Source organism: Botryllus schlosseri, chromosome 3, assembly GCF_051294905.1.
Source record: "Botryllus schlosseri isolate E-star chromosome 3, Bs_hap1, whole genome shotgun sequence".
NCBI lineage: Eukaryota > Metazoa > Chordata > Ascidiacea > Stolidobranchia > Styelidae > Botryllus > Botryllus schlosseri.
The window spans coordinates 24,055,764-24,069,064 of NC_137238.1; the positions used below are offsets into that span (position 1 = coordinate 24,055,764).

Below are 13,301 nucleotides of genomic sequence, written 5' to 3' on the forward strand. Positions count from 1 at the left end.
AGGTATAATAAATCCACCACGAGCATACATACAAAATACCGGCCAAATACTGACAGACAGCCATATAAAATGCATAAAAAGACATATTGATTTCAGTCGAGATACAGAGAGATCTTCTTTCCTGGACAAGTTTGATACAACTATTCCTGTTCTTGAATTGAAATGCAGACAAAATCTGGTTTATGAAACAAGTCTGTGCCTTGGCGGGAAGAATAGGATCAAGCAACGCGGAACTACCACCAGCAGCCTAATCACTGTGTGGCCCGCTATTTTATTCGGAGGCCAATTGTAAATGATTTTCTCCCAAGTTTAGGCTTGGCGTAGTCTCTGATATCTGGGTAATTCCACTGGCCTCATATTCCTGCGATCTAATGTCATCCAGATATCTTTAGCAGTGATAATCGGCTGATCACGGCCATTGTCGCTGCAGGTTGAACCAATGCTTAGACGACGATATTTTACGAACTGCTGCCTTCGCCAACGCTGCATTCTTTTCAATTCACCATCAGACTTATACTAATATTTGGGCATATCGCAATCACTTCATGGCTTCAGTCTCCATCGTAAAATAAAGGCTAAATATTAGGGATGGTGTGAACGCGAGGTTCACGTTCGCGTTCTGTGTGTGAACCTCAGAAAATTTGAGGTTCGCGTTCACAACAGAACCTTGGTAGGTTCTGCACTGTGAACCTTTTTCATGTATTGCAATTTTCACTTCATTATATATTTGTTTCAAATTTATTGACTTTAAACTGCGGGCCACTCTATGCATGGAACTGGCAGCATAAACATTCAACACTAAACGAGCATGCCCTTGACAACCTAAAAAAATTACTTGTATTGTTACAAATGTTTGCTCGAAATATCCAGCTTTCCGTTTGTGCATATTTAGTGTCTCTGTGCTGCGAGCTTGACCCGCAATCATATGACATCAAGAGCGAAATATTTTGTCAGCAAATGATCCCTATTCAACCAATCAATGAGATTGATATCGTCTAGCAGGCGTACGGGGTCAATCTTGACTACATATGTAGGCCTATACTGTATCATAAAAACCAAATCTGTGCGACTGGGATGTTGGGTATACTGCTGTATAACTTGTTAATCGGTAGCAAGTACAGAAACCCATTTTACACTCTGCTCAATATCCATGTGGCAATACTCAGACGCCGAACACATTGTCCGATCAGGTCGAAATTGTTGGCAAAGCGACGCAAGATACTGATTTTGTGGGATTATGATATCATTTGGTTGCCCCAGTTGATACATTTGGCGACGTTTCAAACGTCAATATGTACTTAAGTACTGAGCTATTATGTGGCCCCGAGTCGTCGCTCGGTATCGTGTACAGTAGATTAATATAGGCAATCACCTATTTGAAATATGCAGTTGATATTAGCAATATGACGTCACGTGACGTCATGAGGTTCACGTTCGTGTTCACACAGAACCTTTCAAAAAGGTTCACGTTCACACGAACCTGAACCTTTCAGAGGTTCACACCATCCCTACTAAATATAGCAACAAAATAACTCGTAGATTAACTGAAATGAATATCACAAATTTTAATCAGAAATTATTACAAGAATTGGCTGAACAGTTGAAATGCCAACCGTTGTAACGAACATCCATGATTATAAATTCAGTCACATATATTGCAGACAGAGAAAATAGATGGGTTGAGCATACGTTATTGAATGCACTAACAAATGATGTCAAAGCCATAACCACAACACGCCAAGATCCGCTGAAGGGTATTGACACTCTTCCGCGGTTTAGCATTAAAATATCAATGGACTGGTAGTTCGCATTATGTTCAGAGCACTAATAACTTGACAAGTATCACGCTGTTCACTGCCGCCAATCTGACATTTCAGGCCACGGAAGACTGTGGGCATTTAGTTGTATCAAGTCTTATTTTAGAAGCCTAACGCAAACAGGCAGTTAATGTGACTAAACTGCTATTCGAAACAGCATTTGACCATCAATACACATCTAAGCAAGCATGTAAAAATTTCAATAATAGCCCGAAATATCTCTTGCTCCACTTATCTCAACGAAGATCTTCATTCATATTCCCTCTCAACGCTATAATCTCGAAAATACAATTCGGCGGTATGGACGGGATATAATTCAAACTAAGTGCGCAGCGGTAAACAACGTCGATGACTTATGACATCACAATCACTCCACGCTCAAGTGCTCACGAACCTGGCAAAGCTTTAGGCAGAAGAAACGTCACGGTGAAGCCGCGGGATAATCAGGCGCATTTACATTGGTTAATAACGCTGACACCAATCTCTCTGTCCGACCGATGGAAAGGAGAAGAATCGATGTTCTCAATTCGAGAGCGATCAGTAATTGTACATCAGAGGTGCCGCCTGGCTGTAGTGTCAAAACGGTTGCGTTCACTTCTCTCCTGCACTTTCTTCGCCTGGTTCGGCATTGAATGTACACTTTTGTTGACTGGGGTGTCGCAAGACTTATAGGCCTTGGTGCGGAGCGGCTCGACAAATTCTCTGGTTCTACTACGACCCTGTTTGTTCAAGCTCTGGTCCGACTCCTGTCCGACTCCTAGGCCGGATTCTAGAAATGACCGTGATCCGGTCCGAAAAACTCTGATAATAATTATCTACTCACGGGATGGTAACAAATATTGATTGAAATAATGTAAACAGGAAATTAAGAGCTCAAGGATGAAATCCAAGCCTTTTCTGAAGTAATTGTGCAGACTTGGACCCAGCATGTGGCGTATTTCCATGAACGCTGTCATATTATATTAGTAAAAAGTACTGATCCGGCTCCGAACCGGCTCCGGCCAAAAATGAGAAAATCCGGCCAGATATAAAATCCGGCTCCGGTCCATGCTCCGCCCTAATAGGCCTACGCCAGGCGTTGTCCACTCAAAATGGTTCGCAGGCCATTTTTAAAAAATTCGCAGAGGCCGCGGGCCGCATTACTTCAATATCGAGATAAAAATAAGCAACTCAGTTTAACAACCACGTTTTGATAACTACGTTAGTACAACGCTCATATCATGATGTGAGCTGCGCACGATACTTTACAACACTTTTCAGCAACTAAAGCAGAGGGGCCAACCTTTTTGCCATTCACGGCCGCATTCCAGAGCATAGCTGTAATGAGCTAACTGGAGGTCAAATATCCACGTTAGACTGTCCATATCCTATTGTCAATTGCCAGTAAACTCTGGACCAGTTTTCCCTTTAATTTTTCACGAGTCTGCGCGCACTCATCAACTCCCTGCGCGCTCCCTTGGAAAACAGTGCGTAACAAATGAAAAAGGTCTTCAGTTCGGCTTTCTTGTGCTTGGGAAACAGCTATGAATGGCCACAGGGACTCGTTATCTAGTCGCGCGAAGCAATAAAAAATTTTCAGATTCAAGATTAAATTTCGTCAATAATATCAGTATATTTCCACATATTACTATCAAATACTTATCTTTTCTCAGCCCATGTGATCAGATTTACCGGTAGAGTTGATGCTGGTTGTGTCTTCGAAAATTTAGGGAAGTTAATAATTCTATGCTGCATCTTTGGGTGAACCAATTTTTAGTAGTCTCCTTTGTTGCATGCTGTTATTTCTTGACCTCCCGTCAGGATTGTCGGTATAGTGGAAATATATTGCAGTCGTCCAAACGTAGGCCGACCAGACACAAATTTCCTTTGTGATGAGGAGAAAACTATTACAATTTGGAGTTTCTTTATGGGGTACATCATTTTCCTCTGCTGTTCGCACCTGTACTGTGAGGCTCAGATTACGAAGGACACTAATATATTAAAATACAAAATCAACTCGCATTGAACCGCTCGCAGCGCGAAGAAAATTTCAAGAATAATTCAAACCTCTCATTAATTAGGGAGTCAATTCGTAAATTCAATATGCATATTGACGGCCGCCAACACATCCTGATCGGATTAAGTGTCGTTTTCTTGTACTGCCGCAGATTGGCCACCCCTGCACTGAAGAATCGATATCGGGGTTAGCTAAATACATCACTTGCTGGAAAACTATCTCCTCGTAAAGCTTGGTCTTTTGGGGAGCCCGAAGTCGTTTTCTAAGTGGTGGGCCATGGCACGTCACGGCGAGATACCCATTCATATCAGCAAATCATTCCTTCACGGAAGGATATTGCCATCGCTGAATCCGTATCAGCTAGTGAGAAATAGTGATATTTTGCACAGGAGATTAGCTTACTTTGAACAACAATAGTTATATGTTTAAACTGAAATCAATGTCACCATTTCAAAATTCTTTACTATGCGTTCTTCCGGGATTTCAAATCAGGTCGCGGGCCGCGAAATATGACCTCGTAGGCCGCGTGTTGGTGACCCCTGGCCTACGCCAACGTTCAAAATAATCAATGGGCGATATTCGAGTGGTGGTATTTCTAATCGTAGCGCAAAACGTTACAGTTTCGTATTGTGTGTGCGAGGCAATTTGAATTCATTCATGTGATAATTGTTGTTGGAATAAGTGTTAGCGAAAATTAATCTGGAAATGCGGCAACGCAGCCCAGAAGTCCGTTATAATCAGCAAACAATTCCACAATGCCACGACTCGACGTGTTGTTGTTCTGTATGACTTCTTATTGTCTTTTGCATCAGATATATGCTAAGAGTATTTTACATCGTTTTATATTGTTATATATCTCGACCAATGAGTAGGACATATTCGACCAGAGGGACTTAATGTGCGCCACAACCCATGGCTTGAGCGTACAACGCGAGTAACTGATCGAATGTGCGCTTTTCCGAATAGTAATAGTAATCATTTGTTTCGGAATAGGCAATTACTGCCAGCTTGAAACGTTCGTAGTCCCTAGTTGTTGCGCTATGTCGCTTGAACGTGATAACAATAGGAATATGACGTTGTATGTTGTGTCCTCGATGTTTTTGCGGCATATATACACTGACTATTGATACACGCATACACAAGACCTGTGAATATTGGACGGGCATTGTGCAATGTGCATATGTTGGTAGACAAGTAAAGTGCAGATAGCCTTGTAAGCCGTGCATCACCCCTGTATGATATACCGTAAATGCTGAGTGCCAAGCAGTGAAGCCAGCCACTGATACCTGTTTTATTGATCGGGTATGTCGCGCGATGATACGCTGTCTAGGTAAAAGACCACGTCGCGTTCCAGGGTCCGCAACAGGGATTCTGCGAATACGTTGTCTTGCACTTTATTTTACAGCAGAAAACATCAACGGACTAACGATAAAATACTGGATAAAATAAGCAGGGTTGGTTGTACAGCGTCCGTCGATCGTCAGATGAAAAAGGCCACTGCATCAAACGAAGTATTTTTTAAATAGTCAGAATCGATCCAGGGCCGCTCACAATATTCAACAATGATTGTAATTGAATATCAGAGGTCGAGATGGTATGTGCAGCACACCAATCCGTCATACAGGTCTTTGATCTGTCCGTGGATTTAGCCCACGACCTGCCGATCAAAAAACCGAACTCTCCATCAATATGCTATCTTTTCGGCAAACTCAAACAGCGCAGAATGCATTCCAGTGTCTACGTTCGATTGCGTAAATACAGTTTAATAGTTGTCAAGTAATAATGCAACTTCGGATTAGAAGAACTATTATGAATTCATTCGATTCGTTTGAGCTAGAAACATCTATATTCCAATAGATCGATCGCAGCCGGACGGACTGGTAATGATCTCACCAACATCGAATTTTGAAACATTCGCTACTTGGTAGAACAAGTTATTGTTCTAGTAATTATGACAGGTTTTTCAACCTCTTGGCCACGGCCAAGTACTGTGCCATGACGCGACGCTGCTTTCAATAAGTGGTAGAACTTGCATGGTCATACAGCAACATAGTACGTTAGACATAATTTGTTCACTCGTGCACAAGATGTCTCTGTCACTCGATTCTGGATCTTGCTGACCTCATCGTATCCCAAATTATCTTAAGCAAACTATTGCCGGGTACCAATACGTGGTTTCGTGAGTCAGCATTGTTGCACTTGATGTTGCAGTCAACCCGACATACGTTACAGAGGCATACATCTCCGTTTGGGCATGTATGGAAATCTTTTCTAACGTAAGGCTACATCTTCGCTACCGTAGATGCTATTACTTGACAATTTGTCCCGAGTTACAATTCTCACTATACCTCTCCTCCCGTCTTCTATTTTACCGACGGACTGAATATCTCGACTTACACAATTGGCTTCGCAACACAAACTGAGCGTTTACAAGGTGAAGAAATCGTTATGTTTCGGTGCATATTAACTTTTGCATGCATAAATAATAACATGTCTTTCCGGCTTGCATATAATATATTAGTGCGGAGCGGATCGACAAATTCTCTGGTCCTATTCCGATCCTGTTTTTGTCAAGCTCTGGTCCGACTCCATGGCCGGATTCTAGAAATGACCGTGATCAGGTCCGAAAAACTCCGATAGTATTTATCTACTCACGGGATGGTATTGAATATTGATTGAAACAATGCAAACAGGATATTAAAATTCAAAGATCAGATCTAACGCCTATCTGAAGTGATTATGCCAACTTGGACTTAGCATGTGGTTTATTTCCATGAGCGTTTCATTTTAACTATTGATTTGAGGGTGGTAGAGGGTTAGGCGATCCTATTCTTAGTAAAAAGTACCGATCCGGCTCCATTCCGACTCCGGCCGTATCAGAAAAAGTGCTGATCCGGCTCTAGTTAAAAAGGAGAAAACCGGCCGGAAAATCAATCTGGCTCCGGTCCATGCTCAAACCTACAATATACTAGGTATGAGTCAAAAATTTCTTTATGGACGTAAATAGTAAACGTATCAACATCGTTAAGTGATCAATTCAGTATTTGCTATTCAAAATCTAAAATATAACTATACATTGTGTCCGGGTGGAGAGATAGCGCAGTGGTATAATCCACAGCTACAACACCGAGGTCGACACCAGAACTTATACCTAACTGTTGGGGGTCTATCTAGGCTCTTCCTCGCCATCTCATGCGTGTTAGCGGTGTCTTATAAAAGCCTAGAAGTGGGCCGTGCTAAAAGTTGGCAGCAGCGGAATAAAACGAAGAAAATTTGCCTGGTGTAAATGACCATAGTAGTGGACACACACCATGAATATCTCAAAACAAACAAAATGCATTGTGCTGGAGGTGCAACATTGCAGTTCACAACCACGACGTGGCAAAACTCGGAAAAATTTCAATCTTCACACTTCTTCTTGTTCTTCTTCGTAATCAGGGTATTCTGGATAAAAATTAAATGCAATCATCGGAAATGAATTTCTGGTAGATTTTGGTAGGCTAATCAGTCACCAATGATATCGACGAATACAATCTTATCTGGTATATATCCAATGCGGTGTGAATGTATTGATTAGTCAACGGAAATGTAACTGATGATTCGAAGTTTACTAAAAAATCTACAACCGGCATTAAACTGCTGGGACGTATGTATAACAGCCATTCAAGAATGGTAGTTAAACACAGTAATACAGTCCTAATGTGATAATGCGATAATTCATCATTCCTTCAAGTTAGATGTAAAATCTTGGCTTCGCATCGTGGGCCTATACTCATGCTCATTTTCAATGTAATTTCCATGTAATTTCATATCGCGGTTTGTCAATGTCTAGTGGGTTTGCTGCACAACACCACCGGAACGCAAAATAAACGCAGGTGGTCAAATTGGTCGACGTATCTACTAAAATATAATTAAAGTAACACTGTAAATTGGAAAGTAGAAGTAGAACTGTAGAAGTATGATTGAAAAATATATAACCACTGGAGGTGGTGAAGCAAATAAGACAAGTGAAAGTACTTCGCTACTGGCCAACTCTCAACGTAACACCATCAACCATACATACAGTAGCTGAAGCAACTATGACTACAACAACAAGTACGGCTCCTTTGACGAAAAGGTCTTCCGATCCCAGTCGCAAACGGACCAAAAACCATCTTGGACCAGGAGTACATCACTATGCAACATTTTGTGGCCGGCCGCCTTCGTGACCAGAACAACACTGCCGATGACGATTTTGAGAGTTACAACCTTTCCATATCGTATACGTGGGCCATATCGGGTGCAAATCGTCCGCAGGATCAAACTACAGTTTCTCGTAAGTATTTACTCAATTGTGGCATATTTATACAACTAAAAAAATACATTTTTTTTCAAAAAGGCATTTGTGTAAAAAACTGTTTAAATCATGTTTTAAACGAAGTGTTTCAAAACACCATTGTTTAAATGCAACACTATACGTATATGCAACGATGTCCCCACATTTATAATGCCATTCGGCCCATATATATATTGCTCAATATTGAACTGAAACTAATTCAAAGTGATTCGGATAGCTGGTCTATACACAGGGTTGCCATACCGTCCTTATTTCTAAGATTTGTCCTTATTTTGAAGGGTCACGTCTTAGAAAACGCAACTGTCCTTATTTCTAAGAAATGTCCTTATTTTCGACTTGCGTCCTTATTTTTTCTTATTTTCAACCACTGCAGAACTTTGATCGTTTTCCTCTGGTATTTGTGTTGCATAATATCCATAAATTCTGCTTGTGCGTCGAGATTTTATGACATCATAAAGAAAAGGAACTCTCGTGACGTTCACGCTATAAAATTTGCCTTTTAAGTGGTGAGATAGCTCGGGCCGTGCCCGTGAGTGGTTTCGTCTGTACCAAGCTACCACGGCGGACGTCATTTTAGCAGTAAACAGTAGTACTCGGTTCCTGCTGTTTGGTCTACAGCAGAATACGATCAAGCTGTGGAGAAGGCAGCATTTATTGCGTAGTGAGCAAAGGCGTAGTGCAATCGATACATTGGTTAAAAAGCAGTAAGCTATTAATAATTGATAAATTTTTCTAAATTATATTGCACTTACGCCAACGCTTATTTAGGAAGGGGGTTGACCAAGTGCTGTTTCGGTCCTGAGTAAAGGTAAATCTAGACCTGAGCTCTCGTGAGATCCATGAAGCACTTTCTAATAACAAGGAGTTGCTGGAGCAGATTGTTTCTAGCGAATATGCCACGGCTCATAAAAATGCAAAGTATGTTCAAAAACGTTTTTTCGTGCTAATCCAATTTTTCGACTGTCCTTATTTTTGACTCTATGTCGATGGCAACCCTGTCTATACAGATGGCTTCACTTCTTACGAGGAGAATTATCAAAGCCGCTTTTAGATACGTATCGCAGGCGCTCTTCACTTCATTGATACTCATTTACTTCGGCATCACGCCGCACTCATACTGTGTCTATCGCAATTAAACCCCATCAATCGTAGGCTGCTTTTTACTCACCCTCTGTCGCCATTCCACTCTCGAGGCCCGTCCCAGCAGTTTTTCCATTCACTATGAAATGATGCAAACACTGGATTCAAACTTGAGGCTCGCCTTAACTTATTTCTTATTTTGTGTAGCGATACGCACGCCAGTAGTTCTAGTGTTTGGGGGCACTAAATTATGTTTCGTCTGCTCCTACTGGTAACTCAACTGGTCGTGTTTTTGGGCTGCCTCCACTTCTACGTGACAGTTCTTGACGAGAAACTACTTACTCTTACCACTTGGATTTCATTGCTGTAAAAAGTAGATTTGGGATTTTGATTCATTGGGTGCATCGCGTTTAACTATCATAACAGCCGGCCAAAATAGACTATATGTATCTTCTTCTTCAAGTAGTTCCAGCGTCTTCATATCGCGTCTTCTACTTGTGTATGAGTGGCAATGTTGGCTGCATTGACTACATCTGTCTTGTCAGTCAATAGATCTTGGCTATAGAACCGCATTAACGAATATCTGATTCGCAACTGAATGTATAAGCTATTCTAAAAATGAATATTTATTTTAAAGCTACCCACTTTCGTAGTATCAAGGAAATATCACTCACTTGCTGCAACGGCTGCTCTCCTTTCTTCGATTTCCTTCTCAATAGTGCTGTTAACTAGAATTGGAAAATATTAAATGTCAACGAAATTTTGAACAGTTTTGGACAAGGCGTATTTTATCCCATCTATAAACCCTAAGCCGCTAGATTGAAAGTCTAATCGTAGTTTTCAATTTACCTTGAATTGAATGCAAATATCGTTTAATTCTGCTACATTGGTGTAGAGAAGAAGTCTTCAATCGCGAACTAGTTTTAAGGGGTTCATGAAGTTACAATACACATACTGCAATTACAAAGTATTAGGAAATTAGGGATATGCGCACGAAAAAGTGGAAGAACCTCTGCTTTAGCTGGAGATACACCTAATTGGCTTGATTCGTTGATAAAGCTCGCTGTTGTGACGCTTCTGCAAAAGCACTATTCGCCGTTTCTACCTTCTGACATTCCCAGCAGGAGAAACTAAATCAGGCATTGCCCTTCAAAACTTTCCCCACTGAAAAATGTGACGTCACTGGTTTTTACTACGTATCGTGGGCTCTTTGACGAGACGCCCTGTAGGGAAATTTTATCCGGCAACCACAGAGTTCATATACCTGCGCGAAACTACCCAGCTGTCTATAGTGTCTGAGGGATTCCCATCTTTATGAAACCCATGTATCGAACATGATATGGATCGTGATCGTGGAAGGTTTATGAGAAGTTTGGTGTACTCTCGATTTGTTTTTGTTTTTCTGGACTAAATTTATCTAGATATTTCTTGGAGTGAAGGTGAGATCGGTCGGCTCTTTTCGGCTATGCGTAAGCTATTTCAATTTCAATTGGATAAACAAGGAATAGACTACTTACGGGCTGCATCCATTGTTTCTAATCTTGCCACAGTCGCATTGAAAATGCTAGTCACTGAAAAAATAGAAAATTTATTTTAAAGCTCCACCAGGAATCTATCTGGTATTTCATGGTAGATATGATGTAAAGGTACATCCGTGTTTCAAATGTCTGAGATATATAGGAAATCAGCGGCCAAGTAACATTCCGACGTGCCTTTCGGGACTTGAGCCAGAAAATTGAACTTTTTTTAGTCAAGCAACGGAAAACATGAGAGAAATGGGTATTTCTGGAGTTGATTTGAGGCGTAAATTTGACCATTTATAGGTTTTAGTAAACCGACCAGTGAGTTCGGAAAAATTTACCATTTTTTCTTGATCGTACTCCAGTATTGTAACTATAAATTTTTTGAAAAAGTGTCCCTTTTCCAGATTACCAAAATATGGTAACCCTATTTTAAATTGATTTTTGTGTTGAAAGCAACCCTAAGCCTATTATTTGTTCAAATCATCAAACTTACTGTTTTGGTCGGCTACTTTTCGAGTCTCGATTTCTCCTTCCAGGTTTGATCTTACTAAAGAAGAAGATGAAAAATATGTTTGTAACACTAATGCACTTATCTAGTTCGAAGTAGCTTTTCTGGAATAAGTGCAAGTAACTCACGATTGATTTCGTCATCTTCAAGTTTTATCACCGTGCTATTCAAGGCTTCTGACTCCGCAGTGAGCATGAATAACTCTGTAAAGCGTTTTAACAAAGAAAGATTCATTGTTTTATGAATCCCGATCTATTGTTACATCTATTGCTATATCCAACCGACCGATATCTGCCTTTCTACTTATATTGGTATCGGTAGATTCAGGTCGATATCTCTCCGGAAGACGTGATTATGTTACAGTCGTTCAACGCGACTTGGCCTCAAGTGCTGATGATTTATTTACGAGAACTCCATATAGGCGTTGTCGTGTTGGTATCAACGCTGAAACGTTTTATACAATGAGGTCTACTGATTTTGAGCTGTAGAATGTAGGCAATGGTTATATTCACTACTCCGGGGTTACTATTGTGAACAAATGATGTTTATATATGCTAATCTATTGGAATTACTAGCAAAAATTAGAACGACTTTAGTTGAAACAGCCCGTCGACATACAAGCTGGCCAGACGATCGCATAAGACACTTTCATCAACCGACATCTGAGTCTGTGGAGTAAGTTATGTAGGGTAAGGTTATGGTTAGAATTGGTGCTTGTGTAAGGATAGGTGGCGGCTATAAGGTTGAGGTTAGGGATTTTTTGGGGTTATGTAGTCAAGTCACATGCTAGAGCTTCGTATGATCGACTGTCGTTTTTACATGGTGTTGCATGGCTTGGGAACATACGCCGAGGAGAAATATGGTATTTGTCGGCAAAATTATTCGATATTGGATCTATCGGAGTCGACTCAACAGTTCGATATCGGTCAGGCTGTAACTATATATGACTATAGTTACTATTAAGGAAATTTACGCATCATACGTTCTTGGATTGTTTGCATATTGTACTATTTGTCACACAAAACGATACTCACGATATTTGAACATATTTTCCAAGTACAACACAGTGTCATTTAACATCCTAGTTTTTAAAGTACATAGAGCTTAAATATAACCAACCCGCGTTCGTACTTTTCACCTACACTAATAGTATGCAATCATCGGGATGGGAGTTGGGCAAACTACATACCGCTAAACCAGTGGTTTCGAAACTGCGATGCGCGTATTATTGGTGGAAGCATCTCAACTGGTACACGATTAACTATTACAGCCCATACCTATAAGTTTGTGAATTGAAAGAAATATGTGGATCAATATTTCTAATTGGCGCTAACCATGTAATACAGTCTGCATATTTTCGATTTAGGTCAAGAATCCGACCATACAGTGATTATAATGTATATATTATGAATATTATATGAAATGGCGATAATATGAAATGTTCTAATAATGCAACTGGATAGTTAGGATATCAAAGATTCCGGCAGGGATGGCACAAGCCTGGAAAAATCCGAATATAAAAATCAGATTGCGTCACATTACATATTGTGGGTACTTTTCACTTACAACGTTACTGTGGCACAGACCTGGGCAAAGTGCGGCCCGCGAAAGGTTGCTTAGAATTCAAAACATGAAACTTGCTTTTTGAATGACCAAAACCATAGGCTGTATCAAATGAACAATTCGTTTACTTTAATCCCAGTTCATTAATATGCCACGATTACGCTGCACGTACCTATCATGCGTAATCCAGATTTATAATAAAGGTGGCAAAGTATGAGTTGCAATCAAAGTCACAAGAAATCATTCTTTCCATATAGTTTAGTTCAAACCTTCCTTGTTGACATCTTCACATTACGCATTATACGGCATGTGTTTCAATTTGTGACGTGATATGTTTCCAAATCCCTAATTCGTAAAACAAGTCAATCAGTGCTCGCGATTACTATATGACCAATCATATCTATCACTCATAACGGATTAACGGGCATATCTAAAAAAAGAAAGCTGAAATCTGAAATTCAAAGATGGTTTGGGTTTC

At 40.4% G+C, this 13,301-nt stretch overlaps 1 protein-coding gene across 4 annotated transcripts in view; it reads right to left on the reverse strand.

The window, feature by feature from the left end:
- Window positions 1-6,944: 6,944 nt before the first annotated feature.
- The window catches only part of LOC145436169 (uncharacterized), a 121,339-nt gene continuing 114,982 nt past the window's right edge, over window positions 6,945-13,301 (reverse strand). For all 4 annotated transcript variants that reach the window (XM_080313478.1, XM_080313474.1, XM_080313476.1 and 1 more), the window contains 6 exons: window positions 11,389-11,463; window positions 11,246-11,299; window positions 10,747-10,800; window positions 9,904-9,957; window positions 9,318-9,368; window positions 6,945-7,257 (listed from right to left, as the gene is read on the reverse strand). In XM_080313478.1, the coding sequence (XP_080169604.1) occupies window positions 7,220-7,257; window positions 9,318-9,368; window positions 9,904-9,957; window positions 10,747-10,800; window positions 11,246-11,299; window positions 11,389-11,463 (326 nt within the window). In that variant the 3' untranslated portion in view covers window positions 6,945-7,219. The remainder of the gene's footprint in view (window positions 7,258-9,317; window positions 9,369-9,903; window positions 9,958-10,746; window positions 10,801-11,245; window positions 11,300-11,388; window positions 11,464-13,301) is intronic.